This window comes from Cyrtonyx montezumae, unplaced genomic scaffold (genome assembly GCF_038088225.1).
Source record: "Cyrtonyx montezumae isolate F1298 unplaced genomic scaffold, pur_monq_1.0 scaffold_10, whole genome shotgun sequence".
NCBI classification, from domain to species: Eukaryota; Metazoa; Chordata; class Aves; order Galliformes; family Odontophoridae; genus Cyrtonyx; species Cyrtonyx montezumae.
The window spans coordinates 33,578,862-33,595,625 of NW_027071826.1; the positions used below are offsets into that span (position 1 = coordinate 33,578,862).

General features: G+C 40.1%; 1 protein-coding gene across 2 annotated transcripts in view; it reads left to right on the forward strand.

The window, feature by feature from the left end:
* The window catches only part of SPTBN5 (spectrin beta, non-erythrocytic 5), a 93,225-nt gene extending 82,182 nt beyond the window's left edge, over positions 1-11,043 (forward strand). For both annotated transcript variants that reach the window (XM_065754790.1, XM_065754791.1), the window contains exons 58-69: positions 914-1,069; positions 1,601-1,818; positions 2,916-3,105; positions 3,722-3,898; positions 4,715-4,819; positions 5,160-5,774; positions 7,050-7,121; positions 8,524-8,610; positions 8,993-9,084; positions 9,257-9,342; positions 9,811-9,937; positions 10,709-11,043. In XM_065754790.1, the coding sequence (XP_065610862.1) occupies positions 914-1,069; positions 1,601-1,818; positions 2,916-3,105; positions 3,722-3,898; positions 4,715-4,819; positions 5,160-5,774; positions 7,050-7,121; positions 8,524-8,610; positions 8,993-9,084; positions 9,257-9,342; positions 9,811-9,937; positions 10,709-10,823 (2,040 nt within the window). In that variant the 3' untranslated portion in view covers positions 10,824-11,043. The remainder of the gene's footprint in view (positions 1-913; positions 1,070-1,600; positions 1,819-2,915; positions 3,106-3,721; positions 3,899-4,714; positions 4,820-5,159; positions 5,775-7,049; positions 7,122-8,523; positions 8,611-8,992; positions 9,085-9,256; positions 9,343-9,810; positions 9,938-10,708) is intronic.
* The last annotated feature ends 5,721 nt before the right edge of the window (positions 11,044-16,764 follow it).

Consider the following 16,764-nt stretch of genomic DNA (forward strand, 5'->3'; position numbering starts at 1 on the left):
CTTTATAGCCACTGCTTTCCCTGCTGTTCTTGGCAAGACTATTCATGAAAGATATCTAACATCCTGCTGGTATACTGTTTACCTAAATTCACTTCTAGACCAAATTTCATAAAAAACAAAGCTAACCTAGTGGTTACCACCACTTACAGGAGGTCAGCTCTGGCACTCATTGGACTCATTATTATTATTTAATTAAATAATTTTATTAAAGGAGAGGCTAACTGTCTGTATTTTTTTTTGCTGGGTCAGTGACTTGAAGTCAAACAAGGGAAATCAGAGAAAGTGTGATAGAGAATGCAGGAACAACATCTTTACCTTTTGGCAGCAGTCAGCTGTAAATTCAACTCACACCATCTTGTGAAACAGTCACAGATGTATTTAGAAAAGCAGAAAGAACAATTGAATTCAACTTTTTAAGATGGTTTAAGGAGAACATAAAATGTCAGATGTCTTCAGTTCTTTTCACTATTGTTACATCCACATTTTGAATATAGAGTAATTCAAGATCACTATCTCACTACGTCACGAAGTTAATGCATGACAATTGTTAACATAAACATGGAAACAGCTTTAGGATATTTTAAATTCTGATTTCAGGAAACTTGTCTTTCACCCAACTCACCTTATTTTCACTGCAATATATATCTCTTTTCCAAGCATTTTTTCTTGGACACTTTTTGCAGTTGAGAGGGCAATTCTTGCTTTTCATCTCACATGGGAATAAATTCAGATACATCTTTGGGTGCATCTTTCTTTCCATTGAGAAAGAGAAATTGGGGAAATTAAATTACTTAATTGGGAAGGTGTTTCACTTCTACTCTTGTTCTGCATTAGGTCATAATATTAGGGTCACTTGTTTTTGCACTGCAGACATGATTTATTGCATTACCATAAACATTTTTCTTTATTTCAGAATCTGAGAGCAGCCCAGCAAGTTCACCAGTATGACCATGATGTGGATGAAGTAAAGAGCTGGATGCAAGAAAAGGAGGCTGTGGTGGACATAGATGATTACGGATATGATCTTCCAGGTGTGCAAACTCTTCTGAGCCAGCTTGAAGGAGTGGAGGTAAGGGTATCTATCACAAAGCAGCAGCAGAAGAGCATAAATAAATGAATAAAAAGAGATCGATGCTTGATTTGAAATCTTCTCAATTGCCTTGTTGGCAGAACAAAAGATAGATTTATTCCACTTATATCCTTTGTGCTTCATGGAAGGGGTTTCTTCCTCCCCTCCACTTTTGTGATATCAAATTATTACTACTTTTCATTCTCAGAATAAACTTATGAATAAACTTAATTCCTAAAGCTCATTGCAAACTGTTGTTATAATTGCAAAGTTGTCATTTGAACTGCAAGAGGAGACTTCAGCTCCATAGTTACCAAAATAAGCAGTGTGTCACATCTGAAGAAGCTTTTCTGATGTTTGATGAATGTTAAAAGGCTCTAGAAGGATATTGAGAGGAAAAACCTGGACAGAGTCATGTTTCCAGCCTCTTTGTTGCCAGTGGATAGAAAAGATATGCACCATTTTTAAAATTTGCTTTTGACAGATATAAGTAGGGAATTAGTCTTACAACCCATTCTGTGTTTGTTCCAGAGAGATCTAGGAGCCATTATGAAAGAGCTGGAACGGATCCGAGGAGAAGCCTGGCACCTCAGCCGCACATACCCACAGCTCAAGGAAAACATTATGGAGAGACTTACAGATGTAGATGAGTGCTGGAGAAACCTGGATAGGAAGTTTCTGGAGAGAAAGGCAAGACTGAGCCAGGCAGAACAAGTCCAGCTCTACTTCAATGACTGCAGAGAGCTAATGTATGTGTTGGCTCCTTGAGTTTGGCTGTGGGCCTTATTTCTGTTTTTTCCCATATGGGATTTTCTAAATTATGCCTTTTGGTTACTTGACCACTGTTCCAGGTGTTTTACAGCTTGCTTGCAAATTTCTTTGAATAATATGTAACATCTCAACAGCATTTTGTGGAATTCTCCACACATCAGAGGTGCAACCATGCCACTCCACTTCAGCACAGTGCACATGACAAGCCCAAACTTTTAGCCTATTTCCTAGACATCTTGGTGAATCAAGTCATTCTGACTAGTTTTCATTTCAATAAAAACACCTTTGATTTGGCAGGAAGGTGGAGGAGTCTCTGCTATGTATCCAAGTAATTTATACACCTATACAGGCATCAGAGCTTGTTTTTCTTAGAATGAAAGCATCTATATTAAAGATAACCTTCTAGAATTGGTTAGCACTTGTTCAAGTATTGAAAGTATTTTTCCCACATTTATTTAATCCTACTGCCCATATACGCATACTGTTCTGTTCAATCCCATTAAGTGTCAGTTGTTTGCAAGAATTCAATGCTGGGAAATTGCTTTTTTAAAATTATTTTTTACATCTGAATTAGAATGAAACAGTGAATTTTAAAAGCCTCTATAAAGCATAACTTTAAAGGTTGAGTTAAATGTCTCTCTTGGTTTAAATTAACCTTTGCAAGTACATCTAGCAGGTCTAGCATAAAAGTTGAAATAACTAATGAAATGCTGCTTCTATACTTGAATTGGCAGAGCAATATTATACTACATTTTATCATTTTAGTGTAATAATTTTCATCAGAAATGATCCATATTTATCAGAATTTTTTTAAGTAGCCTGTTTCAAAGAAGAAATAAGGAAAATTTTATTTCGTTGTGATTAATGAAAGATTTTAGTCATGACAGGAGTAGAAATCCAAAGACAGTGGAGTGGTTACCCCTGAAAATTGGGCATTTGCTAGAATAAGGGATAGATCCAGAGCTTAGGTGAATCAAGAAGCATATGTTTGTATTAGTTAAAGCAAATGTATTCCAGAGTACCCAAGAGACTCATATTCCTTCAATTTTTACCATTTTTTTTTTCTGTTTTGTAGGGCCTGGGCCAATGAGATGCATGCACTAGTGATATCTGAGGAACTAGCAAATGATGTCCTGGGAGCTGAACTGCTTATCAAACGTCATGAGGAATACAAGCGTGAGATAGAGAAGCAGTGGCTAAAATATGAAGAAATACAACGGGCAGGAGATGACCTGATGAGAAATGAACATTTCATGTCTGTGGAGGTGTGCTGATAAGTTAAACATTTTACAGACAAGACCTATTGAAGAAGTCATATTAAATAGGCAGGGTTTGCAGCTTAGTCTGTTTTTCAAAACAGAAAAAAACTAAAAGGGACAGTAGCAAGCATTTCTCTACTATCAAAAAGCTGTAGACTTTATGTGACATGTGGCAACAATTATCTCCTTTTAAAATTCTTCTTCTTTGCCTGAAAAACTGATTTTGAAGCTAACTATAAAAGAATAGTCACTGACTATGGGGAAATGTGGGGAGGTATTGCTATTTCACAGAAAAGATAAGCCACATCAGATTTTAGCATCTAGCTACACAAGAAGTAGAATGAAATACATCACATAGCAATCAGCTATAGGGTGGGGTGAGGTATGAAGGAAAATGCATACAATTTCAATACATAACTATGCAGCACATAGGTTAAATGAACTCAAGAAAAACGAGGACTCCAATTTTCTTTTTGAACTATGCTAATAACACAAAATTTAGATCTAGAGGTCATCTTCTGGATCTTGAGGATAAATTATCCACTAGTTGGCTGTCAAATGAAAGTCCAGTTGGATCTTTTACCTCACATTGCACATGGCATTGCAAATGTTCTTTTTTTAGATTGAAGAAAAACTGCTAGAGCTGTCAGAGCTGATGAAGAAAGTAAAGGAGAGCTGGAACACGAGGAAAGAGTTGTATGAAGAAAACTGGGAGATTCAATTGCTCCGCAGAGAGCTAGAACAAGCAGAAGCATGGCTGGCTGCCAAGGAGAGCTTTCTTTTAGACCCTAGCTATGGGGTGAGTAAGGACAGTGCCACAGTGTTGAAATGCCTCTGACTGCTTGGAGCATACACTAGCTCAGCCTTGAAATTAAACCAATCTAGAGAGTAATGCAGCCCTGAGATTACAGGGGCAGGAGTTTAATGCTGTTACAGAAGGGAACATGAGTCAGGTGCTGCAGTTTACATGATGATGAGCTTCAGGCGGTGGTGGGCTCCAGGGGTTCGTAGAAGACTGGGAAGAATTGCATCCTATTTCTTCTTCGCATAGTAAGAGATGTTGCAGATGGTACTACCTTCCCTGCCATGGAGAGAACCTGCTTTGAAAGGAGAAATAATCCCCACCTTCTGTTGGGGCTGTAGAATATTTTGCACAGATGGCTGATAGTAGAGTGCAAGTTTCTATTTAAAGACCAGCATCTATATATATTTTTTTTCTAATTGTTGATTATCTTTTGATCATTGTGAAAATGGGAAAACACTGTCATAAACTGAAATATTTCGACACAAGGAGAGAGCAAGGCAGAGGTTTAAGATGCATGTTGTTACTAGGCTAGGAGAAGCAAACTGTGCCTAGCTCAAGCTAAAAATCCAAGTACATAAACTATATGTAAACAGTTACAGTTGAAAGCCATGATGCCACGTGGCTTCAGTGGAAAAAAGAAGGCTGTTATTTGAGTTCTTTTTCTCACACACAGCTGTCAAACTGCAACCTGTAAAAAAAAGGTAATTCCATTTGCCTAAATGAAATGGGTGTAGATGGAAATCTCAGGCTTAATCTGTTCTGATAGACTTCAGTTTTGACTTCTGTATCTGTTGGTTTTTTTCTACTCAGGATTCTGTATCAGAAGTAGAGGAACTATTGAAGAAACATCGTGACTTTGAGAACATGCTTGCAGCTCAGGAGGAGAAATTTGCTCAGCTCAGCAGGAAAACTAAGGTGAGAAGAAGGCTGCTGATGAGCTGTATCTGAGGCAGCATGATCTGCAATCTTAGATATCTGGAGCCAGTCATTCCATGTAAGAATACTCATTACTTCTACAGCAAACTTAGAGAAGCAGTGGCACAGAAGTGGCACAGTTTCTCTAGAGGTTATTAAAGTTTCTAGATGAGGTCTAGAGATTATTAAAGTCTCTAGCTCAGGGCATAGCAATTAAATTTAGTTCTAACAGTTAGAATAACACTGAAGGTAGAGTCCTTAAAATTCAGAGACAGGAGAGAGTGTATTTGAAACTTACTTACACGGGTAATTTCAAAAATGTAATATTCATGTCCTACAGAGGGAAATGAATCTTCTGAAACAAACAGACGCAGAAGAAAGTGAGCAGAAGGATAAAGGCAAAATTGTACGGGTTCCTTCTCTGAAAAGAAAAACATCTGATAAAAAGAATCCACCGCCGAAAGTGATAGAGATAAGGAACACAAAGCCACTACAATCTGTGCAACCACCACTTCTGTCCTGGACTCCACTTGAAACAATTTTCTCCCCAGTTGAAAAGCCTGCAGTGGCATTCCAACAGTTTGCTTCTGGGAGAGTCCCAGAGGTGCTGAGCAGCAAAAAAACAGAAATGAAACCTGAGAGGAGACTCAGTGAGATTATTACTCCTCCTACACCAAAGACAGTGGGCCCACAAGCTACATCTTTGGAGCATCACAGTTCTTTAACCTCTCCTGTATCTCCTACTCCCATAAGACTGCAACACAACAGCAATTTCTCAGAATCATATGCCACAGAGCTTTTATCACCTCAAGAAAAAAGTGCTGAAAGTTCCTCCTCCGACCTGCAAACAAAATTAGCGGCAACACCACCCAAGCCTGACCAGAAGTCATTAGATACATCACCTGATTTACTGCTGTCTAGGTCCTCACAGGAGATATTGGAGACTGCATCCTTGGTAAGACCCAGGGATTCTTGACTTTTCCCCACAAAACTGCTGCCCTGTGCTAGTTAAAATAATGAAATACAGAAAATTCTACAAGAAAGTCCTTTGCAATCAGTATGCTTTCCAAAAACATTAAGCAGATGCATACAGCTTAAAAGCATTTTTAATTTGTTCAGCTTCATAGCCTAGGGCTTGATACCTGCATTGTTTTCTGGTTTTCATTCCCAAATTAGAGTCTATCCATACTGCTGGACATTCAGCAGAATACTTAACAAGAGCCAGAAGATGCTTCCTTAGAAAGAGACAAAGCTGCTGATTTATTCATGACATCTTGCCTTTCCCATGAGCATGTCTATGCTTAGTGCCCACCCAGTTTAGAAGTTGGAGGGAAGCAGAACTATGTGACACCTTTGCCCAAAGCTGGTGCAAGTCTAGAACCAGAAGCTCCTAGTTGCTCACCTAGGCAGGAAATTCGCTGTTAACTCATAGAAGGGTAAAAGTTGTTCCCATCCCCTTCGCACTTTAAAAGAGGAATGTGTATCTCACATACACAAGTATGCCAGTACAGCACTACATACTGATATAACTCATTATTATTACAGGGGTGTCATGAATACTTTGGCAAGTTTTAAGTTGTACATTTACAACAATGTAAAAAATGTACAACTTTTAAGTTGTAAATTCTACTTAGTAATATCAGAATAATATTCAAATGTAATAAAATGTACTAATCTGTAATGAATGGTTTATTAATCATGCTATCAAGTCAAAATACTGAATGGCTCTTGGCCACGTAATTTTTGGATGTCAAATACACAGAGAACTTGTATTGTAAGGATATCATATCTGTCCCTTGTAAACAGTATTGCAATACCCTTTCTTCTGAATACTAATGCTAATTAACACCTCTAAATGTTGGTCAACCTCCAAACTTGGTCAACCAAGAAAGAGAGGTCCAGGACCTTCAGGTATTAATCCAGGTTGAAAGTTCCAGATTGTTGTTCCAGGTAAGCAAATGACTGGATTTCAAAAGAAAACATTAATTTCATCATAAACTGTGGTATATTTCCTGAGCGTATTGTTCTAGAGGCATATGGATTCTCTTTGTGCAAGTAGTGAATCAGAGATGTGGTTACAAACTGGAGAGGATTTCTGGCTATGCCACGAACAAAAAAGCTAGAGGCAGCAGAGACCAATTTCTCTGTGTGGAATTCACTTATCTTCAAAAATTGTAACATCTTCAAGGGCTTTTAAAAAGTTTAACAGCAATGTTCTTGTGTATTTCAGGTTTCTGCAAGTCTCCAGCATATGGAGGGGATCCTAGAGAAGAGAGACCAGCTTCTTCCAGGAAGACAACAGGTAGAAAAAATGCCTCCACTCTGGGTTATTTCACCTTTCCTTGAATTACAGTCCAGATCAGGTCAGACTTCTTTAGCGTAAAACCACGCTGAAGAGGTGAGCAGGACTATAGGTTTAAATCGGTTACTGCTAAAGAAGTATTCACTGATTTTATCGGTACCTGATCCAGTCCTTAACAGAGACAATGACATTTTGCCTGTCATACAAATCATGCAGAACAGGATCTGTCTACCCATGATAAACCACGATAAAGTAGAAACTTGAATGTACTAATCATGCTTTCCTTCAACAAGTGTCATGATCCTGTATCAGTGTGTGATGTTTTGTTGGAAGAGGAAGCCTCCATTCCCATGGTTGAAACTTCTAACTTTACTACAAGAGAATAAGGTTTCAGTTCATTTTTGGAAATTGTGCTTTGTTTAATCCAGGGTTAAATGAAACTGAAATCAGAATTCTTATCCTGAGGAGAAATAATAGATCAGTAAAATAATGATCATAACAGAACAGGAAGTTTCTTAATATTTACCACCAGTATGTATACATCTAAGTGTTTGCTGAGGTATTGTATGTAGGCAGGTAGTCTTGAATTGTAATATGGAATGGAATATTTCCTCTGACACTTTTTAACTTGAAATATCTCTTTTGAAAATTGAAGCTGGTATGGATTTCATCATCTGGAGAGAAATACAGTTATTCCATTCCTTTGGACACACCCAATTTAGTCTGTTTTGATACTGAACTCCCATCTTACTGAAAAGCTATGATGTATCTTCCTCAGCATGTTTGCCTTCCTTTTCTCTGAATCACCAAACTAGTCAACTTGATCTACTGTGATTTAGTGATACAACAAAATAAGAATACATACCTGTAATAGGATCTTTGGAATTTGGAAGAGTCTGAAGATACTAGACTGACCTTTCACTAGTACACATTTGGTGTAGGAAATATTTACTTTTGCATAGAGTTCAGTAGCATTCCACAGGTGATAGCTTAGGAAATGAACTAAAAATTGACAACCTTATCAGTGAAACAACATATTTACCCAAACTAGACCATGACCAGCATGCACTACCTACTTCCAGTTAGAAAAATTAATTGAGTCTGTTAGTGTCCAAAAGTAGACCAAGCTTTAATTACACATCTTGTCTGAAAGGTATTGCTGACTACAACATGGTGTAGAGCTTCCTTGAGCCCCACTGTATCATTTGTTTGATTCACAGAATCCTTTAATTGTAACAGTAACAACAGACTCTGCTTTTTTTAGGAGATAATCATGACAAAGATAACTTCTGTGATCATAATCTGGGCACCTCCTGGCTTACGGTGGAAGCTGCACACATAAGATTTCACTAATGAAATTAAATATACAACTAATTGTCAGATTTTATTATTTTTCTTATAGCCAGGCTCCAGGTTTTGGAAGTCCTTTTATGTAAAACTTGATGGACTAAAGCTTGATTTCTACAATGATGAAAAAGAAGCATCCAAGGTAATTTCTTTTTTGAATCTTTCTAGTGATCTGTGTTACATTTGCTTCACTTGGGGCTAGGAGTAATTGTTTCTCTTTCAAATGCTGGTTTTGTCAAATCCTACAATTGTTCAATGGCTACCAACTACAAGACTGAATAATAAAATTTCATAAGTTTTCAAACATTCTTTTAATGAAATATCTGATTCAAGTATCTGCCTTCAAGATATAATGCAACAGTCCATTGCTCTTCTGTGGTTCTTCCTATTCATTGAGCTTGACCATAAAGTTAGAAGCAGAAAATGGTACTAAGGGTGTGTAGTCAGCCTACATGTTGGCATATAATTGAATCCTATGAGGAAAGACACAATAGACATTTTGTTATGATTTTGTCCTCCTTCAGGATATATCCACACTCCTGTCTCTCAGCATTGTTGGTGCCAAATGTGAGAGGCTGACAAACTACATCAGGAAAGAGAATGCCTTCATGTTGCGGTAAGACTCACAGAGAATTGCACTAATGACAGTCTACACAGCTATTCTGTCTGGTTGCATTTGCCTACAGTCACCTAAGACTGGAGAAGGCATAACTGCAGCATCTTACAGTGCTTACTTTAGTCAAAGATAAGACTAATTAGAATGTTCCCTCTCCTATCCCTTTTCACAGACTGAGAGATGGAGCAGAGTATTTCTTTGCAGCACCTTCTCAGATGCTGATGGAGAACTGGTTGCAGTCACTACGGAATAATATAGGTACAGTCTCATTTTCTGAAAGAATTAGTTGTGTTTTAGCAAGCGAGGGTGAGAGAAAGAGAACTAGAGGTTGTCCTTAGAATTTTGAGCCCTCCTTTTTGCCTCCATTAGACAGCAGTACAGAAGTTGCATGCCACTTTTCAATGTAGTAATCTAGCAGGAGAGTGCCCTGGGCTGACTTGCAAAGCAGCCTTTCAGTTGTTCTGCAGCCAGCGACAGGTTATTCACAAAGAAGGGTACTTTTACTCAACAGCCATATCCATCATTTCAGTAGAGGGTTACTTTGGATCTTGGTCAACAGTTTTTCCTCTAAACACACTAGACAATGGCATACTGGAAAGGAAGGGCCACAATTATAATGAATTTCAGAGAAAACTGGTATGGATCCAGGATTGGTTATAGACACCAGATTCTGTCTCTAATAATAGTTTACTACTATGTTTTTATCTGTGTTCTTTGACTTTGTAGGACATAGAAACAGACCAGACTCCACAGTGATGGTGAGGCCTTTCACTCCAAGCACTGAGATCTCCCAGACAAGTCTGTGGGAAAGAGACTCTGCTGAAAGGCAATCCAGCAAAAATGTACTCCTCAGGTAGGGGGTTCTGTGCTGAAATGCTGAACAGACACCACCACTGTTTGTACTTAGTTAGCAGTCACCTACAGAAGTAGATTGCCCTGAGATCCAAACATCCTACTTCTCTGTTATTAATCCAGTAGAATACAGTATCCTTCAGTAGGACTTTGCCTCAGTTCACTTTGTCATTTATAATGTGCTACAGCTAGTTTTCAAAACTGGGCTTCAATGATGTCAGCTACATCCTATCTGTGGTTAATGACTTAAAACTGGGAATCCCAGAGGAATTCTTTTATCACTTATTTTACTCACTAAAGTTATTGAGATGAAGTGTGTGATCTGAAAATTGGATTACCTATATGCTCAATGGAGACAAATTTGTTCTAATAGATGAGGAAACCAGAGCAAGAATCTTAACTAGGAGCGTTGGATTTTTCCTCTGAATATTCTCTCCAGCAGGGTCTAAATGGAACACAGACTCTTAAAGGGATGAAATCAGTTGCCTGAAATTACACTGTTCAAATACTTTAATCACGGACCATCTTGAGAATCCATACAGACACTGAAAACATAGCCAGAGCCAAATTAGGAGATTTGACCTGTAGAGTATATCAGTTTATTATTTAGAGGCTGTAAAAATCTTCCAGGCTGTGATGTGAAACCCTATTCCCTCTGCAAAGTTGACGTTTTTGCTGCTGAGACAGATGCCTAAGAAGTTCTTGAATATGCACAGTAAGTTAAACTCATCCATATTGTCCCTGATTTTCTGGTGATGATTGTTTTCCATAGGAGAACACCATCTTTCAGAATCAAACCAGAGAAAGAATCTGCAGCATTTTTCAGAAATGTAAAGGAAGATGAGACTGCAGTGACCCAAGGACCCAAGCCTCCATCACCACTCTGAGCCTAGAACAAGGTGGTAATCAAACAAAAGAGCCTCCACCTCTACTAGAAGCAGGAAGAGAAAAATAACATTTGCTTCATTGAAAAACAGACCCTTCACCACTGTATCTTAACCTCTGGAAATGTACTCATAAGTTTTAATTTAATCACTAACTTTGAAACTTACTTTAATTAGGCATTAAATCTGGTAAAGCTATTAAATATAATTAAAAAGAACTACATCTGGGATACTTCTGTGGATACGACTCTGTCATTCATCCTATCACCTAAGTAATATCTACTCCAAGTCACTTAATGGAAAATGAGGGGGAACTTAATCCAGACAGCTCACATGAAATGACTGCAAGATGGAAATGAGTCCAACCACCCTCTCACTGGAACAAGCAGCAAAGCTGTATTATCAGTCCTTGTTCAGTGGCTAAGACTGAAGACCCGGGGTGTAAAGGCAAGGACCCATACTGGTCCTCTGATGCCAGCTAAATGAGATATAGAGCCTGAGGTAAAGGTGGAGAATCAGGAAAAAAAAAAAAAAAAACCCATAGTCTGAGACAATTTTCTGGATAAAATACTCTCTTTCACAGTACCTTGTGTTGGAAAAAAATGTCATATGCATATACTGGGAGAAAGTAATGATCATCCAGCCACAAAGGTGCATTTTTCAGAAAAGACCTGTGGCTATTTTCAGAAATCATACAGCAACAGTTCAGGTGTTCATTGCTTCAGGCCTGTAAGAGACTCCAGTTTTAAATTGTTGGAGCTTGATTTTGACAAATGAGTGGAACTAAATGCTGCTAGCTCTGTGCTTCTCTCCCAAGGCTCATCAGTCACACCAAATTGCATTACCGTGGTTTTAGATGAGCTCTGACTTAGGACCTGCAACCTGATCCCCAATCTCCATAGATGAAAGATAATTGCACTTAAGGATTTTTCTCACCTTCAAATGCCCTACATTTTGTCCTGAGTTGTTGATTTAAGGAACCCACTGAATGAGTGGTGCACAGTTAGGACAGCTTCAGTTGTCTGTGGTGCCCTGAGTGGCACTCTTCAATGTCATGGCAAATGAACATAAACATTAGTCTCACCCTATAATACAAGAAAATCCCTTGGCAGCCACCTGTGTGTCTCTCCCAGGAAAAAGGCAAATGAGAGAGCACTTATTTCGTAATGAAATGAACTTTTCAGGGTTTGCCAGACTCTTCTAGGGAAGACGTTCAACCTTCACACATTGGAAATGCAAAATGCCACAGGATTATATTATTGTACATAAACCTCTCTTTCTACACCTGCCAGCATACCAGTGCACTTCAGGCTACTCTAGTGTAAATTGTTTTGAACAATTGAAAATGGAAATGATCATCAGATCCAGGTGGGCTGTAATTTTGCTGGTTAGCAAGCATGACTTTACTAAGAAAAAGGCACATTTACAAAATTATTCTGCTATGCTATGAATAGTTAATGTTTTCAACATTTATTTCTGCAATTGTTTCAGTGTTGCATTTGCCACTATAATGATCAAATAGACAGGCAATTATATATTTTGTCATTTGCCAGAGGCATGGGAGGGCTTGAAAAAAGTAGATTGTGATATGGAAGCCTGCCATTATTGTATGTTAATTGAAGAATAAGTGGCATCCACACCCACAGGTAAGCTGAGGCTCTTTAGTAATTATAGGGGCAATGTTTTAAAGCTTAGTATGGTGTAGTGTTTTTCCTAATAGGATAGATATAGTAGCCTGCTGATTTCATCGGCTGAATCACCCAGTCTTTGTACTTCTACTGTGACTTCCCAAAGCAGAACCCTCAGGTGCATGTGATATCAAAGGAGGACTCTGTCCACCTCTGCACAGCTGATTTCCTCATCCCTATAAAAACTGTATTTCAAGTCCCATGCCCTCACCTCTCGCTTGTCCTAGCATCGCAAAGTGCAGTGAGGAGGCAGCTCAGGAGGCACAAGCCATCACTTTCCACAGGGCATAGGCTGCTGTTGCTCAATAAGCTCCTAGTAAGAGGCAACAATAGCTGTGGCTCTTAAAATGTGATGCATGTGAGATGTTTCAACATTGTTTATTCCAGAGCAGCTTTCCTTCCAGTAGCCCCAGCAAGGGTGAGAAGAAATGCATACCATGATATATGTCAGCAGCATGAGGTCCTCCCTGCAGATGCACTGGAAGGAAGGGAACACTGGAGATAAATTACTAGTCTTGTTGTGTCTATGTGTCTTCTGTCAATGCTGACTGCCAGGAGCCAGCTAGGAACAGACTGAAAAAATGTCACATAGTTATCTGAGGCACAAGGAGTGGTTTGTCTTTCCAACCTTAACCTGATTGTGTTCCACCCTTTGATACTTCTCTCCTTTTTCCCACCTGCAAATAACTCTCTTACTTTCTGGAACTGGTTTTTATCCCATGAATGTGGACTATATTGATATTTTTTGTTGTCAGTGTCATTGCCATTACTAAGATTGCTGCTTTCATATTCACCTGACTCGTTCAAAGTTCCCCATGGATGCATCATTCCACAGCACGCACTGGTTAGTAGTTTATCACTGCATGAAGTTATAGTTTTATGCTACTTTTATTATGTGTACTAATTAATTGGTAGCGAATGCTTGAAGCAGAAAGCTGAACTTGCTGCCCAAAGTACCTTGCAGCCATAAGTAGAATGTATGGGCAGTGAGATCAAGGAAATGGGTCACGTAGGATGGTGCCTAGGAAAAGCCAAGAGCTGTTGGCTCAGTTAACATGATCAATTGCTCACACACTGTGTTAGTTTGGTTGTTCTAGGAATGGGAGATTTTGGACCTGAAAATATCAGTATTTCCTTCCACCACCTCTTCTGCCACCATAAAACCAGGACTGCTTCGAGTCCCGAACCCTTTTTCACTCGGGAGGACCCATCCGAATGGTGCACCAGTAGCATGCTATTCCTGGAAATTCTTAGCAGCTGTGGGCAGCAGATTTCTCCTTTCTCTTTGAGAGAGAACACAGTAAGTGCAGTTTTAAAAATGTACTCTCACCCCAAGCAAAGGTGTGACTGCCAGGACCCTTCCAGGAGACGTCCACGCTGGAAAGGAAGGCCTGTGGCACAGGACTGCTGGTGGCTTTCATTTTAGTTCCTCTGTGCTTCTGCCTGGATATGCAAAAAGGTGTAAGTGTCATCTTCATGTCCTTATGGCTAAGAGGTATAATAGATAATATAGGGAAGTGACAGGCTTGCAATGTGAGTTTTTGTCTGGAGACCAAAAGTGCTCTCTTGTCTGGAGGTTCACCCCCTGCAAGAGAGCTCGTGGAGAATTAAGTAAGTTTTAGCTCTCTTGTTCTGAAACAGCTTTTTAAACCACTCAGTATGAAGCACAGCAGAGGGAAAGAGCACCTCTGCCAACTCGAAACGGTCTGCAGATGAGCTGGATCACCTGAAGTAGCGATGCCATCCCTGCTGTGCTGCTGGTACACCATTGCACACGCCCCACAGAGCCCTGCAGCGACAGGTAGGGCTGCCCGAGCTGGGGCCCCACTTGCTAAGGTATGATGCAATCATGAGGGGTAACACCTTGCTGGGGCCTTATTTTCCCACTTCTCATCTCTGTTCCTGAGCCAGAGAAAACTTAGCACAAGAGGGGGAGAAATGTGTTACTTTTCACCCAGGACAGGAGAGTGGCTAAGGCTTTTCCTCATGCAGTGAAAGCTAAAGCTTCAAGCCCTTAGCTCCTCAGGTAAGGCTCCTGTTTTAGCCATTCTGAAGCACAGTTCTTGCTCTTTGTTGCATTTTTCTCCTTTGTCTCTACTAACTTTCCAGTGGGAGGGACAGAGAGCACACGGCCCCAGATTTATGTAAATATTTTGGTGAGCATGCAGCACCTCGAGTTTAAATTCATGCTGTGACTGATTCCAATCGCAGCCAGTAAGGTGAGCTAATCACCATGCCTCTGGGCTAGTTTGGCTCTCTCTGTTACTGTAGAAGGGGGTTGGAACCAGGTGATCTTAAAGATCCCTTCCAACACAAACTACCCTATGATTCTATTATTTTAAACTCCTTGTTTAATTGATAAAATTAAAGTTCAGTAAAGAAAGGTTTCTGTACACATTTAATCACTCAGAGTGAAATAGTGCAATGTCCCGGCTGCAGTTCAGTACAGCTGTGCTCCTACCCAGTCTGTGCCATTCTGTTCAGGAGGGTTTATTTGCCACAGGAGTGCGTATTTCCACTCTTATCCAACCTCCAGTGCCTCTGTAATCCAGACCACCTCTCTGATTTTCCACCCAGTCTTGAAAGCAGCAAATGCCCTACCAAGCACTCAGCTGAAGCAGTGCTGGTGCAACCTAGAGGAGTCTAGTCCTGTGCTTAAGAAGTGCATAAAAATTGTCAGGGGTCTGATGCTCTTTTGCAACATTATGTTTTAATGGATATATTATTAAGCAGTTGAAAGATATATAAGCAATTTCTATACAGAATAGCTAAGAGTTGTAAGAACAAATGTTTTTTTTTCCCTGTGTTCAGCAGCAGATAGCAAGCTTTATGTTTCTGAGGGTTTTCCAGCTGAATGTTCAACTGAGAGCTGTGACTTGGGGTGTATTTCGCATGGGCATGTTGCAGGCATTAATTTATCTTCAGCAGTTAAACAAACATAACTAACTCACACTGGCATGCACGGACCTGTCTATAAGCAAGCCACGTGCCTGGTGATGAGGAAGAAACATGCAATAATTCAGTGGTCCTCTCCTTTAGACTTGTATCCACCGGAAAGAAGAACAGAACCGAGGAGCAGACCTGAGCACAGAACACTAACCAGCTGCACATCACTCAGTGTAAGTACTCTTTCCAGTTTTGTGGGTTCAGGCTGTTTGACTGATCATGTCCTAAAACACAACCCAGCTGCGGTGAGGGGACAGCACGTGCCAGCCACCATTCCCCCAGCAAGGGTGAGCCCACCAGGTCTGTGTTCTGCCATACTGCACCCACATGAAGTGCTTCCAGGGCCTTCTGCCCCACTGTCAGGCCAACAACACACTCCCTTGGCTCTACACTACAAAAACAAAATTAAAAAAAAAAAAAAAAAAAACCTTAAAAAAAACACTGACCCCACTCTCTCATGGGCAATGCTACAGCCCTCACATAATTACAGGCTCTGAAATGCAACAAAAGCATTTAAAAATTAGGTATTGCCTTCTTATAAGGCTATAGGGGTAAGATACAGGACCTCAAGGAGACACTAGGGCATATATCACAGTGGTGACTGTGAAGTTAACCAGCAGCCCCAGCCCTGTGTGAAGTGCAGGAACAATCATGGGTGACAGTTCCCTGGCAAAGGGACCATCACCACATCTTCACCCCCCCCTCCTGATCTCAACCTCCTTCACTCTATCATAGGGTGTAACGGTCCCCCAGAGAACCTATTCTTCACTGACCCCTGTGGGTTATCTGGGTATCCTGGGTTTGTGTTTTTTATAATTTCTTTCACATTTTAGTGGGCATTGCTGTCTGCATTAGCAGCACTGTGCAGGCAAAAACCACGCCCCAGTTATTGCTTCATGGAGCACTTAGAGCCCCAGTTTTCTCAGTGCATTTGAGACGCGTTGTCAAGATTGTCAAGTGTTAGGGACCACTCATTGTAGCCCATGAACCAAATTTTTATTTATTTATTTAGCAGCACCTTGCTCCTGTATGTGCGTGCCTGCACCATGACATGCTGTCCTATGTGAAAGCCACAGATCCTGCTGGTAAGTCTTCCTTTTGTGAGATAACCCCTGCAGCTATCTTACTTTTCAACTCAACCCAAAACAGCTCTCGCTGTCTTTCTTTCTTGCAGCCGTGTCTGACAAATTGTTTCTTCTCATGGTCTGAATTCAGTTGTACAATCAGACTCACAGCTGTTAAGACTCCTCAGGTTTTGCATGGTGCTCCTTAACTCAGTAAGTAAGCACCATACAAGGAGTAGTGCAGAG